We start from the raw sequence: 14,044 nt of genomic DNA, 5'->3' as shown, positions 1-14,044 counted from the left end.
GAAGATTTCAAGTGCCCTAAAATCTGTCCCTTCTTTTTTAGGGGTAGTGAAGAAAAGAAGGGCGAGTGAAGAAAAGTAGGGGGAGTATTGGGATTGGGCCCAACACTGAGAGCTTCGTCCTTGAAGCAGAGGACGACCCGAGGGGTCAAAGGTCATCTTTGAGACAGTTCAGCTCACATCTGAAACGTTTCCTCGGTTGATGACTGGGACGTGCATTTCTGTGAGTTTCTGCCCCACCTGCCCCCCTCGAGGTCCGTGAGGGTCTCTCCCATCCACGACTATCCTCCAACCAACGAGAGGATGTGTGTCCTCCTGGAGATGACTGAGCCCCATCCGCTGGAGATTCAAAGGCCAAACTAATATTTTCTCTGAAGTGAGTATAAAAACCACCGTCTGGCCTCGGCCTCGCTGTTTACGTGTGAACTCCAACATGTCCTCTTGAAGGCTGGTCCTTCAGGGGTGTTAAACCGTGAGAAGAGAGCGTGGTTCCTGGCTGTAACGGTGGTAACGGAGCATCGCAGCGTCAGTCCCCCCGTCTCCTGACAACGATAGATGACAGACCTTCCTGACGGATGCAGACGCTGAGAAACATCACGTCCTGCCACAAATGCCTCAGACGGGAAGCTGCTGCTCCAGCTGCACGTGTCAACCCCGCCCCCATCCTGTCAAGCCCCCCCCACTGTGTCTCGCTGAGCCCCCCCACTCTCCCTCGGTAGGATGCACATCTAAATACGAGAGCTGTCAGACCGTCTGATGCTGGAACCGGGGCTCGAATACGCCACCCCAGTGATGTCAATTCAGTCAAAGCTAAGGTATGGCAAGGTTACGAGTCACAGAACTTAACTAGAGTATCAATCAACACGTCCAGCAAATACTCATCACAGAAGTCTATGTAGCTGATCTGTGTGGTCAAGAAAATTGGAACTTTTTCAAATGCAGTCTCGCTCACTGCAAAAACTCAAAATCTTACCAGGAATATTTGTCTTATTTCTAGTTAAAATGTCTCATTTTTAGTCAAAAAATCTCATTACACTTAAAACAAGAGTCATCACCAGAAAAATAACTTATTTGACCATTTTCACCTGTTTCAAGTAAATTTTCACTTGAAATAAGTAGAAAAATCTGCCAGTGGGACAAGATTTATCTTGTTCCACTGGCAGATTTTTCCACTTATTTTAAGTGAAAATCTACTTGAAACAGGTGAAAATGGTTGTTTTTGAGTCTTGTCTTAAATGTAATGAGATTTTTTTTGACTAAAAATTAGACATTTTTACTAGAAATAAGACAAATATTCTTGTTAAGATTTTGAGTTTTTGCAGTGTAAAATAACTAGTGAAATCGATCATGTTGTTCTGATTTGCATTTGTAGTTGTTCTATATGTATTAAGTAATAGAATAATCAATACAAAGAGACACAGAGTAATTCCATAAATGTATTTAAAAAACAAACATTTACATTCCCCCTCCTCTCTGCCCGGCGTCTCGGGGAGTCTGAGTTCCAGCGAACACGTCTGCGTTAGTGATGAGCAGCTCGTAGGACTTCTTGCTCTAATTTAAGACGTCCTACTTTTTGAACAGAACTGAGGCTTCAGGGAATCAGAGCAGCAAGAAAAAGCAAAACTACTTTTATTCATCTGACTTGTAACTCTGCTTTGATGAGTTTCTGGAGGAAATGCAGGATGCTGCGACGTCTGGGCTGCTGGAAGAGGAGAGAGCAAAGACAGCTTTTCTGAGTCTTAATAACGGCGGCATGACCAGTAAATCTGAGAGTAGAAGAATATTTATTACAAATAGTATAAATCTGTTACACAGTACTCTGTTTTCATGAAAGATATCCACGTTTTAACAAACATCGGTATAAAGTTCAGACGACTAGTATCGGATGGCAGTTTGGCACGATGCAGCATCAGGTTTTAGTCATCTGATGAAGAGAAAAGTAAAATAATAACTCAGAAATTCAGCCAGGACTTTGAACAGCGGGATGAAAGCGGAGGACGTCCTGGTAGCAACACACTCATTCTTAAGTTCTCCTGCAGATTTTATTAACGTTGTCTTCTTTGGTTTGGTAAGCGAAGTGAAGGCTTCTGGGGGTCGGAGTCCTTACCCCCGTCCGGTCTGTACTTCCTCATTCAGACAGTTTTCCATTCACAGTTTCAGGAGATCAGAGTAAAACGATTACATCCATGACGCCGGCACATGTTTAGGACGACACTCGGAGCTCCAGGGGGATGAGAAGGAGAATAAAAGAGCGGTGAAACGTGTCGGGAAGCTTGTGGAGTTCTGACGGTGCAGCTCAGCTGTCGAACCTCCTCAGCCTCCTCTGGCGGATCTCCTCAGCGCTGGCGTCGTCGGGGAGGTGGAACCCGTACGGAGGAGGAGCTCCTCTCTGCTGCGCTTGTCCTAGAGAGGTGTCAAAAGTATTCACATTCATTACTCAGGTAGAAGTATAGATACTAGAGTTTAAAAATACTCCTGTAGAAGTTGAAGTATCAACTCAAGTTTTTTACTCAAGTAAAAGTATAAAAGTACTGGTTTCAAAACTACTTAAAGTATAAAAGTAAAAGTAATGTAAGGGGGAAAAAAGCCATTAAGGACAAAAGCCATTGAAAATGAATGCATCTTAGTATAATGTAAATATATTAAAGAACCATATATGTGTACTATTGAGCATTAACATGTGTTTCAGAGAGCAGGAGATATGATGACTACCGTATTGGCCCGAATATAAGACAGTGTTTTCTGCATTGAATAAGACTGAAAAAGTGGGGGTCGTCTTACATTCGGGGTCTAGACGTTATACCCATTCACAACGCCAGATATCTTTAAAGCGAATGCTGAACTTAACTCCCCAGGCCAAAGCGAACTCCTGTCACGAAGAAGAAAAATAAAAAATAGCGCTAAGAAAGAAAAGATAAGAAAATAAGAGAAGAGATAACAGAAGATGGAGAAACGAGAAAAGTGGGTGGAAGTTCGGCAGGTAAACTGGCAGCTGAGGAGAAGTTATGATGCAAACTTCAAGATGATGATTTGAATGAGGCAAAATAACATGCGTTTTCTCTTGAATATTGTTATAATCATTTGTTTCAGATGTCTTTTTTTTTGTTTAATCTTGTCTGCACACAAAAAAGTATTTTTTCAAACTTGAGTCTTGAAAAAGAGGGGGTCGTCTTATAATCAGGGTCGTCTTATATTCGGGCCAATACGGTAGTTGCCTATAAGTATGGTAATGGTGCAAAAAGTCAAACTTCAGAGGCATGTTATCATTTATCCTAACCTTTATTGGAATGTACATCCAAGTTTAGTTGCAGGAATCTGAGGGAACGGATGTAAGAACAAAACTGGACAAGAACATCTGAAACAACCACAACCAAATTCACTCTATCCGGATGGAGCAATTTAACTGGATAGTTATTTTTAAAGGCTGAAATGAAATAGAGTAACGAGGCTGTTTTTAAAATGTAAGGAGTAAAAAGTACAGATAATTGCGTGAAAATGTAAGGAATAAAAGTAAAAAGTCGTCTGAAAAATAATTACTCCAGTGAAGTATAGATAACCAAAATTTCTACTTAAGTAAGGTAACGAAGTATTTGTACTTCGTTACTTGACACCTCTGGTTGTCCTAGAGAGGATTCAGACGTGTGAAGGCTCCAGCAGCAGCAGCTTCCACTCATCCACACACTCGTCCTCCCTCACCTCTGTCGTTCAGGCTGTTTCTGATGGCTGCCTGCAGCTGCTCGTCCTCCGTCAGCCCGCCCGTGTAAGGAGCCGTGTGGGCTCGGGTGTAGTCCGGCGAGTGCTGAAAGTTCCCAGAGTGGTCTCTCTCGGTGCCCCGGTATCCTGCACATGCAGAAGATGAGACTTTAGTCTTTTAAAATACACAAAAATCAACAACGTACTTGAGAATGTCCGTAGATTTCCCCATTTTCATCCTCCCAGCAGCACTCAGCCACTGAAAACCTTCACAGCTGAGTTATGAACAGTGGGGCAAAAAAGTATTTACTCAGCCACCAATTGCCAACAAAGGGTATATAACAAAGTATTGAGTTTGACCAAATACTTATTTTCCACTATAATTTGCACATACATTCTTTAAAAATCCGACAATGTGATTTTTTTTTTTTTCTTCATCGTCTCTCATCAGAATCAGAATCAGCATCATGTTTATTTGCTCAAGTCAGGTCAAACAAGACAGGGAATTTGACTCGGTTATTTTCGCTCACTGTACAGTTAATAGGCAATAGGCAAATGACAGCTCTTATTAACATATATACAGGACTGTCTCAGAAAATTAGAATATTGTGATAAAGTCCTTTATTTTCTGTAATGCAAAAATGTCATACATTCTGGATTCATTACAAATCAACTGAAATATTGCAAGCCTTTTATTATTTTAATATTGCTGATCATGGCTTACAGCTTAAGAAAACTCAAATATCCTATCTCAAAAAATGTGAATATTCTGGGAATCTCAATCTTAAACTGTAAACCATAATTAGCAATATTAAAATAATAAAAGGCTTGCAATATTTCAGTTGATTTGTAATGAATCCAGAATGTATGACTTTTTTTTTTTTTTGTTTTTTAATTGCATTACAGAAAATAAAGGACTTTATCACAATATTCTAATTTTCTGAGACAGTCCTGTATACAATTTAAAAAAAAGTGAAAGGTGCAGCAGTATGAGGTAGGTTTCATAGTTGAGATATCCCTGTGATGAAAATGACAGGCCTCTCTCATCTTTTTAAGTGGGAGAACCTGGTTCTTGCAGCAGCAGTGCAGTTAATGTGAGTAATTATCAGAATGGTGTTTGTTTTGCTGCTGATGGAAGAACCTGTGCAGCTCAGTGAAGTGCTGCATCCTTCTTTCAGGCTCCAGAACACAAACTCTTCACGCATCAGCGTTTTACCAGCTGAAAGGCTGAAGCGAGTACGGAGCAGCCAGAGCTGCAGCTGAACCCTAAGTGAACCCTAGTTCCTGCTGGGAGGAGCTCTGCTCTGCTGCAGCGTCCTGATACCTGAGGAGCCCGAGGAGCTGAAGGAGCTGAAGGAGCTGAAGGAGCCACCGAGACGCGAGCTGAATCCGCTGGAGGACACCAACTCTGGAGGAAATACACACATCAAACGTTTTAGCACCTACGTGCATGCAGTAATCTGGAGATCTTTGCAAGAGCTGCTATCAGTCCCATAAGCAGTACTGGAGTTGAGGGGGGATGAGGGGGGATAGCATCCCCCCTGAAATAAAAACGGTCCAAATCATCCCCCCTGTAAAACTGCCATCCCTCCTTTCCATCCCTTATGTCATTTCATCAATGAATGTGGTTTTACTGCTATTTCAACATTTAGAGTCATCACCAGAAAAATAACACCAGAAAAATAACTTATTTGACAATTTTCACCTGTTTCAAGTATATTTTCACTTGAAAATCTGCCATTGGGACAAGATTTATCTTTCTCATAACAAGCAAAAAAATCTTGTTCCACTGGCAGATTTTTCTACTTATTTCAAGTGAAAATCTACTTGAAACAGGTGAAAATTGTTGTTTTTTCCAGTGATGAGTCTTGTTTTAAGTGTAATGAGATTTTTTTTACTAAAATGAGACATTTTAACTAGAAATAAGACAAATATTCTTGTTAAGATTGTGAGTTTTTGCAGTGATCCATTTTACTTATCCTGTGAAGGACAGAGTCATATTGATAAGTTCAGAAAAGTGTTTTTTATTGTTGTGTTTTGATGTATTTGATGTAAGCCCAGTGGATATTTAAGCTTACAGAAGGCTGCATTTAACTGCTGCTATGTCATTCCTGCAGTATTTCTGCAGCTGTTTTGGTCAGTGCTATTATTTGTAATATATTATATTATTTGTAATCAGCACAAATTATCTGTCCCCATAGGATAAAATCCACCATCCCCCCTGATTTCTTTTTACAACTCGAGTACTGCCCATAAGTGACATGAAGCAAATGTTATTCTTCATATTTCAAGCAGCAGCGTACCTGCACATTTCTTCATGGCCGTCTTCAGCGGTCCGGCCGTGTAGAGCAGACCCACCAGGATTCCTGCCAGGTGACCAACGAAGGAGGTTCTGAGGAGGCAGAGCACAATTAACCATCAATACAATCAAACGCTTCCATCTGGTGGAGGTTTTCGTCTTAGCAGCCTCATCACAGACGACCGGCACGTCTGAACGTCTACAGCACCAACGCGTCTAATAAAGGGAGCGAGAGGGAGACGGGTCCGTTAGTTAAGGCTGGATCAAACCACTTAACTGGACAGTTCCCCTTTAAAACCGGGAAGAGTATTAAATGTTTAACAGGGAGATTTTGTTGGTCTTTAGGAGGATGAGGAGGCCGAAGGCTGTAAGAAGATCCATCTGTCCGGCGTCTTTATCATCTGGAGAGTTTTACAATTTTTGATTCTCGTGTAAACGCTGCACATAAATTCTGCCTCTTTTTTTCTTTTCTTACCTTTATTCTTTATTTTATTCATGAAAAGAAAAACAAAACAGTTCAATATAATTACAACAAATCTCTTTCTTTGAATGAAAGGGAACAGAAAGAAGACTAAGCTTATTTTATCTGTCCCTTTTTCCTAAGAAATCAAATTTCAATTAATGTAATAATAAAAAAAAACAAAAACAAATTACACAATTAAAAAAAAAACACTTTCCAATAAACGTAATTTAAAAAAAACAACAAACAAACAAAAACGAAACCAAAACTAAAACAAAGTTATACAAAATACAAAATAGCTGTCGTCAAACACAGATAGTCGTACTCTTTTTTGATTCAAAGAAAAAAAATATGTCAATGGTGCTAAAAAGAGAGAGAGAAAATAAAAGAAAACCCACCTAACTTAACAATTATCATGATATTTTATTCATCGAAGAAATTCTCCGGCGTTTAAAAGACACTGTACGAGATGTTCCTTTGCAGTCTTCAGAAAATACTTTAAAAGGTCAAAAAGGTCCATCCAGATCAGGGGTCGGCAACCCGCGGCTCCAGAGCAATCAGCGCCGGCCTAGTGGCTCCTGGAGCTTTTTAAAAAATGTTTGACCTTTTTTCCCCTTTTTCTTCTTTTTTCCTTTTCTTTCTTCTTTTTTTCTATTTTTTTTCCTTTTTTCCCTTTTTTTCTTTTTTTTCTTACTTTTTCCTTTCCTTTTTAAAATTTCGGCTTTTTTCTCAAAGTTTTGACTTTTTTGTCAACATTTCAACTTTTTTCTCGACATTTCGACTTTTGTCTCAAGATTGTACTTCAACATTAATCTTGACATTTCGACTTTTTTCTCGACATTTCGACTTTTGTCTCAAGATTGTACTTCAACATTAATCTTGACATTTCTCCTTTTTCTCGAAATTTCAACTTTTTTCTCAATATTTCGACTTATTTCACGACATTTCGACTTTTTTCTCAACATTTCGACTTTTGTCTCAAGATTGTACTTCAACATTAATCTTGACATTTCTACTTTTTTCTCGAAATTTCGACTTTTTTCACGACATTTTGACTTTTTTCTCAACATTTCGACTTTTTTTTTTTTTTTAAAGACCCTTTATTGAGATGCAGACTGGAACGGGGTAGAGATAGAGAACGGGGAAGACACGCAGCAAAGGTGCACGGGCTGGATTCGAACCCGCGACCGCTGCAGGAGGAGGACTGTAGCCTCAGTATATGATCCGCCGCTTAACCCACTGTGCCACCGAGCGGCCCAACATTTCGACTTTTGTCTCAAGATTGTACTTCAAAATTAATTTTGACATTTTGACTTGTTTCTCGAAGTGCATAATGAAAAAAAAATCTTCCTCCAGTTATAACTAATATAGATACATGCCACATGTGTTGCCTTCATTCTAAGGCTTATACAAGACTTTTCATTTTTTGCGGCTCTAGACATATTAGTTTTTTGTGTTTTTGGTCCAATATGGCTCTTTCAACATTTCGGGTTGCAGACCCCTGATCCAGATCATATCAGGGAGTTAAATGAAGAATCCCAGCGCTCCGTCACTCACCCAGGAGCTGTGATGTGGATCAGTACGAGCTCCGCCCAGCTGGCGTAGCGATTAGACACAGGAACCCCCATCACATGCGTCACACCTCCAGGGTGATAATGGTTATTGATCACCTTCAGACCGAACAAGACGCCTAGAAACAGATCAAAACCATTGATAAAGCCAACATTTGTGCAAAAGTGATGGAATACATATTTTGTTGAATTGATTGTTCTATGGTAGAGGTCACTGTTACCTGAGAAGCCGACGGCACACGCCGTGCTGTAGGACTGGTCGTCGGTGAGCTCCGTCAGCAGAAACTCCAGCGCCAGGTAAAGCACCCCGGTGAGCAGGGACAGGACGGAGAGCAGGTAGAGGAACCAGGCTCCCCCCAGCCGGCGCTCCAGCTTCATGCCTTTCCAGAGGAACGACACCATGTTGAAGTACAGATGCCAGTCGTCCACGTGGTGGAAGGGGGACAGCACCAGTCGGCGCCAGTCTTTATACCAGTAGGCCTGCTGGACGCTCACACAAGCCTAGAGACGGACACATTCCTCATTTACTAACACTTCCTACGACGATTTAAAAAATGTTTACACATTTTCAGATTTGAGAGCAGCAACATGATTTAAGTGTGGTTTGTACATTCAACCCCACTATGTTATGACCCTTTTGAACATTTTAATTTGTTAATAAAACCATGACGTCTGCTCAAACTGTCAGCTCCTTTAAATCAGGGCTAAAAACATTACTGTTTACTGAAGCGTACTCTTAAATTAAATACTTGTGATTTTTGAAAACCGCGCAAAGTTACACTATTTATGATATAAGCCCTGAATACAGGCATTGTGACGTAGAATTGTCAAATTGGTTGATTCACCGCACAAATCGGCACAGATTACTTTTGTAATACTGTATTCGACCCGGTCTTTGTACGTTTTGACCGTATAGAAACTTAATTCTTGTCAGTTGTGTGAAAGAAGACCTGGAAACAGGCATTGGGACATAGAATTGTGAAATTGGTTTAATTCACCATACGAATTGTTACAGATTACTCTTGTAATACTGTATTTGACCCGGTCTTTGTACGTTGTGCTTTTTATTATTTTACCTCTTTTCTTATCATTTTATTTCATTATCTGTTATTTACTGTTTGTGTCTTGCTGCTTTTAAGATAAGATAAGATAAGATATTCCTTTATTAGTCCCACAGCGGGGAAATTCGCAGTGTACAGCAGCAAAGGGGATAGTGCAAAACAAGAGGCATCAATAGAAATAGAAATAATAATAATACAATAATAATAACACAGTATGACACACTATAAACAACAATAATAATAAAAAAATACTGGTATACAAATAAGATAACAGACGGATATTTACATAATTGCACGTTTTTAATGTTGATGTAAAGCACTTTCGGTCAACCTTGTGTTGAATTGTGCTATACAGATAAACTTCCTTGCCTAAAAGTGTTGTGTGCTGCGTGAGAGCGCTACCTTGAGCAGGGGGGCAGCAGGGAACAGGTACAGGTACGCGTTGAGAGCCAGGACGCCCAGAGTGACGGGGGGGATGTTGTCCAGACCCACCTGGAACAGGCTGGAGGCCAGGAGCATCAAGCCCATGTGGGGGGACCTCCTCTGTCCTCGGTGCATGATGAAAACAACCTGCAAGGAGACAACTGGAGGATTGTTTTCACACATTTCTGGTTGGCTGTCCAAGTCACAGACGAAAATCTCCGTAGAATTACTTTTTCTGGGATAGACAGTACTCGAGTTGTAAAAAGAAATCAGGGGGCATGGTGGATTTTAACGTTTATCGATTACAAATAATATAATATATTACAAATAATAGCAGTGATCAAAACACCTGCAGAAATACTGCAGGAATGACATAGCAGCAGTTAAATGCAGCCTTCTGTAAGCTTTAAATATCCACTGGGCTTACATCAAATACATCAAAACACAACAATAAAAAACAGTTTTCTGAACTTATCAATATGACTCTGTCCTTCACAGGATAAGTAACATGGATCACTGCAAAAACTCACAATCTTAACAAGAATATTTGTCTTATTTCTAGTTAAAATGTCTCATTTTAGTAAAAAAAATCTCATTACACTTAAAACAAGACTCATCACTGGAAAAAACAACAATTTTCACCTGTTTCAAGTAGATTTTCACTTGAAATAAGTAGAAAAATCTGCCAGTGGAACAAGATTTTTTTGCTTGTAATGAGAAGATAAATCTTGTCCCACTGGCAGATTTTTCTACTTATTTCAAGTGAACATTGACTTGAAACAGGTGAAAATTGTCAAATAAGTTATTTTTCTGGTGTTATTTTTCTGGTGTTGACTCTAAATGTTGAAATAGCAGTAAAACCACATTCATTGATGAAATGACATAAGGGATGGAAAGGAGGGATGGCAGTTTTACAGGGGGGATGATTTGGACTGTTTTTATTTCAGGGGGGATGCCATCCCCCCTCATCCTCCCTCAACTCCAGTACTGGGGATAGATTTCTTAGTATGACAGTAGTTGAGGTCGGAAAACCCCAGTCTACTGTTTATGGAGGTGTGGAGTAGTTGCTTCATTCATTCCCCTCTTTGATGAGACACAGAGGGAATCAATCTGAACAGCAAGTCTGGTTCAAAACTCATGATCTTCCTGGTTTTAAAATATAATCCAGTCTTACGTTAAACTTGTCTGTGTGTTCAATGGTTTTTTTATGATGCTGTTTGTTCACTGATATTGCCCAAGAAACACCTCTGAGGCCGTCACAGAGCAGCTGCATTTATACTGAGAATACACAGGTGGACTATTTACTAATTATAAAACTTCTGGAGGCAAATAATCGCATTTATCTTCACATGGATGTCATACAGTTGAGTTTATTCAGTCGATAAAGTGATGTAATGTTGGTATGATGGTATTTCAACATAATATAGGTTAATTCTCTGGGATCACAGATCTTTTGTTTGCATGTTTAAGTAAATACAGTCTAAAAGTGAGAAATGTGCCCACGGTTGGTCATAGATAATAATATTGGGCCTGAATTAAGTAAATTTCTGCCATGCAGTTGATACTCAGCTATAATTATTCACAAAGCCAGTCTTTAAAAATTTCAAAAATCTTTTGAAGACATAGAAAAAGGATGAACCTTCATTTTCTGCTACTAAAGTCAAATACGACTGAAGTTGTTGACTTAGTAACTTCAGGCCTCTAGTCATGTCATTTACCAGAGCAATGTTGAGCTTACAGGACTGTCTCAGAGAATTAGAATATTGTGATAAAGTTCTTTATTTTCTGTAATGCAATTAAAAAAACTAAAATGTCATACATTCTGGATTCATTACAAATCAACTGAAATTTTGCAAGCCTTTTATTATTTTAATATTGCTGATTATTACAGTTTAAGATTAAGATTCCCAGACTATTCTAATTTTTTGAGATAGGATATTTGAGTTTTCTTAAACTGTAAGCCATGATCAGCAATATTAAAATAATAAAAGGCTTGCAATATTTCAGTTGGTTTGTAATGAATCCAGAATGTATGACATTTTTGCATTACAGAAAATAAAAGGACTTTATCACAATATTCTAATTTTCTGAGACAGTCCTGTAAAAGACTAGATAGAACAATCCCTAAAATAATCATAACTTGGCATGAGTGGGTCGGGGCAAAGCACTTTATTGGCGCTCCTTTAACTCTAAACTCCAGGAGTCTCATAATAAACCAGGATTACTTTATTCCTCTAGTCCACGAACAGCAGATCAAACGTCATAGCAGAAAAGTCGCGATGTCTTACTGTAAAGGTATTTAATTTGATTAGAAGTAGAATAGAATCTTACTTAGGTAGGAGCACTGGGAGATGAAAATGGGGGAAAAATCGGTATAAAAAGAAAAGAAGTAGAATAGAATAGAATAGAATAGAATAGAATAAGCTTTATTGGCCAAGTTTGAACATGCCAGTCAGGGAATTTGTCTTCGGTTGTTTCGCTCACTGAACCCAGATTTAAATAGTAATGGACAAATGGATCTTATTAATATATATACAGGACTATCTCAGAAAATTTGAATATTGTGCAAAAATGTCATACATTCTGGATTCATTACAAATCAACTGAAATATTGCAAGCCTTTTATTATTCTAATATTGCTGATCATGGTTTACAGCTTAAGAAAACTCAAATATCCTATCTCAAAAAATGTGAATATTCTGGGAATCTTAATCTTAAACTGTAAGCCATAATCAGCAATATTAAAATAATAAAAGGCTTGCAATATTTCAGTTGATTTGTAATGAATCCAGAATGTATGACATTTTAGTTTTTTTAATTGCATTACAGAAAAAAATAACTTTATCACAGTATTTTAATTTTCTGAGACAGTCCTGTACATATATACATTTATACAATTTAAAAGTATTATTTTTATTATTGCACAGTGGTTGATTACTCTGTGATGAGAGTTCATGAAAGTAGCAGTAGGTTTCAATGCAGTTTCTTTCGCACGAAAACGTATTTTACTGTTATTAAATACAATCTTTAGGAACAAACATGTGGAGTAAACTTACTCTCAGTCCAGTCAGAAGTTGGGAAGATCTTTCCTGGTTCTGACTCTTAAAGCTAATGCTGCTCCCACACCGGAAATTAATGGCGTATTTAGCTTTTTAACTGACCAGAGTTCCTTTGAAATAGATTAAACCGGGACTAATTAACTTAAAGTTTAGCCATAGCACTTTAGATACGCGTCAGCTTTGTTTATTTCCTCGAGTTTCATCATTCCTGGCAGAAACTGCAGCATTTACTGCAACACTTACAGAGTTGCGTCAGCGGTCACGTGACAATAACAGAGCTACGTCACGATGATGTTGCGTTCAAGTGCCTGTTCCCTTCACGGTGTGAATGAATAGTTGGCGCTCATAAATATAAACAGGCAGAGTGGAGGCTGTGGAGGGCTGGAGGTTGAACAACAACAAAGCGGCTAACATGTAAAATTTGACCATGTCAAAACCACGGAAAACCTCGGCAAAACGTGGGGAATATACCAGATACCGGGAAGGACTTGGTCCTCCAGAAAGGGCGAGGTATAAAGAGAAATTAAACCTTTTAGGTGGCCATGATCCGTACGAGCTGGAGCAAACAACGTGGACCACGGATGACCCGACTATTCTGCCAACGATTAAATATCCTGACATCGTGAATTACCTCATTTTTTCCCCAAGCCCATACACAGCTGAGGATCTAAAAGCCTACAAAGGTTTGGAAGCATATAACCAGATGGTGTGCGGATGGGTGAGAGAGTTGATGTATCAACAACTCCATGAACGGTGCATTGTGAAAGCTAAGGTAACGTCGTTAATAGATCAACTTATCTTTTGCATCTAGAATTATATAATCTATAATTACACATTTTTTTAAACCAGGCTCTGACAGTGTTTGGTTCCATTTGTACACTGTCAGGGTTACAGATTGTAAGGGTCAATTTAGACCCTCCTAAAATGTGAAGAAATGTGAAGAACAAACACGAATGTTGTCAAGATTCTGAAGTTCTGTTTCAGTGCAGCAAGCCACAGACGTCTCCTTTCTTCTGATAAGTTTCGGCAAGTATCTCCCTGATTTGTGATAACTTTTGGAAGTCTGTAAAACTCCAGGTGTTTTTCTCGGTCAGACCGATTTGTACAACCGTACACACGGCAATAATTGACCATTTTCCACGCGGATTGTGATTACGGTTTATGAAGGAGCAGAAATGTGCAGTCTCTCATACGCTCTGGCTTTGTTTTGGTCTGGGGGGGTGGGGGGTATATCTCCGTAATGGCGACTTCCGCGTTTGGTGACGTCACGTGAAAGCCCTGTATTTTGTACATGTTTACTACTATCGTATATATAGTCCATGGGCCAGAGCCCAAAATTTCACTTGTCAGTACCACTCAAGCTGACCAAACTTGCTTATAATTTTTGAAAATATCCATGTCTGTGGATAGCAATGTACATGACCTCGGCCATAAAAACAACTTTCTACCCAAAATGGGACGGCCTTTATAAATAATTGACA

At 39.2% G+C, this 14,044-nt stretch overlaps 1 protein-coding gene across 1 annotated transcript; it reads right to left on the bottom strand.

The window, feature by feature from the left end:
- Nucleotides 1-1,701: 1,701 nt before the first annotated feature.
- Nucleotides 1,702-12,846, bottom strand: rhbdd1 (rhomboid domain containing 1). Its single transcript, XM_061720453.1, has 8 exons — nucleotides 12,561-12,846; nucleotides 9,484-9,651; nucleotides 8,242-8,521; nucleotides 8,007-8,139; nucleotides 5,994-6,082; nucleotides 5,015-5,098; nucleotides 3,694-3,837; nucleotides 1,702-2,400 (listed from the first exon to the last, which is right to left on the bottom strand). Exons 2-8 carry the CDS (start codon nucleotides 9,637-9,639, stop codon nucleotides 2,294-2,296), a joined length of 993 nt encoding a protein of 330 aa, XP_061576437.1. The 5' UTR covers nucleotides 9,640-9,651; nucleotides 12,561-12,846; the 3' UTR covers nucleotides 1,702-2,293.
- Nucleotides 12,847-14,044: the final 1,198 nt, after the last annotated feature.

This window comes from Cololabis saira, chromosome 4, assembly GCF_033807715.1.
Source record: "Cololabis saira isolate AMF1-May2022 chromosome 4, fColSai1.1, whole genome shotgun sequence".
Lineage (NCBI taxonomy): Eukaryota > Metazoa > Chordata > Actinopteri > Beloniformes > Belonidae > Cololabis > Cololabis saira.
The sequence above is the reverse complement of the archived record's forward strand: the minus strand, read 5'-3'. Positions and strand labels throughout refer to the sequence as shown.

Coding starts and splice junctions, on each gene's coding strand:
- rhbdd1 (XM_061720453.1), bottom strand. CDS start 9,639: ATGCACCGAGGACAGAGGAGGTCCCCCCACATGGGCTTGATGCTCCTG. Junction 8,140..8,241: donor GTGTGCCGTCGGCTTCTCAG/GTAACAGTGACC, acceptor ATCTGTTTCTAG/GCGTCTTGTTCGGTCTGAAG. Junction 6,083..8,006: donor ATCCACATCACAGCTCCTGG/GTGAGTGACGGA, acceptor CTGCCTCCTCAG/AACCTCCTTCGTTGGTCACC.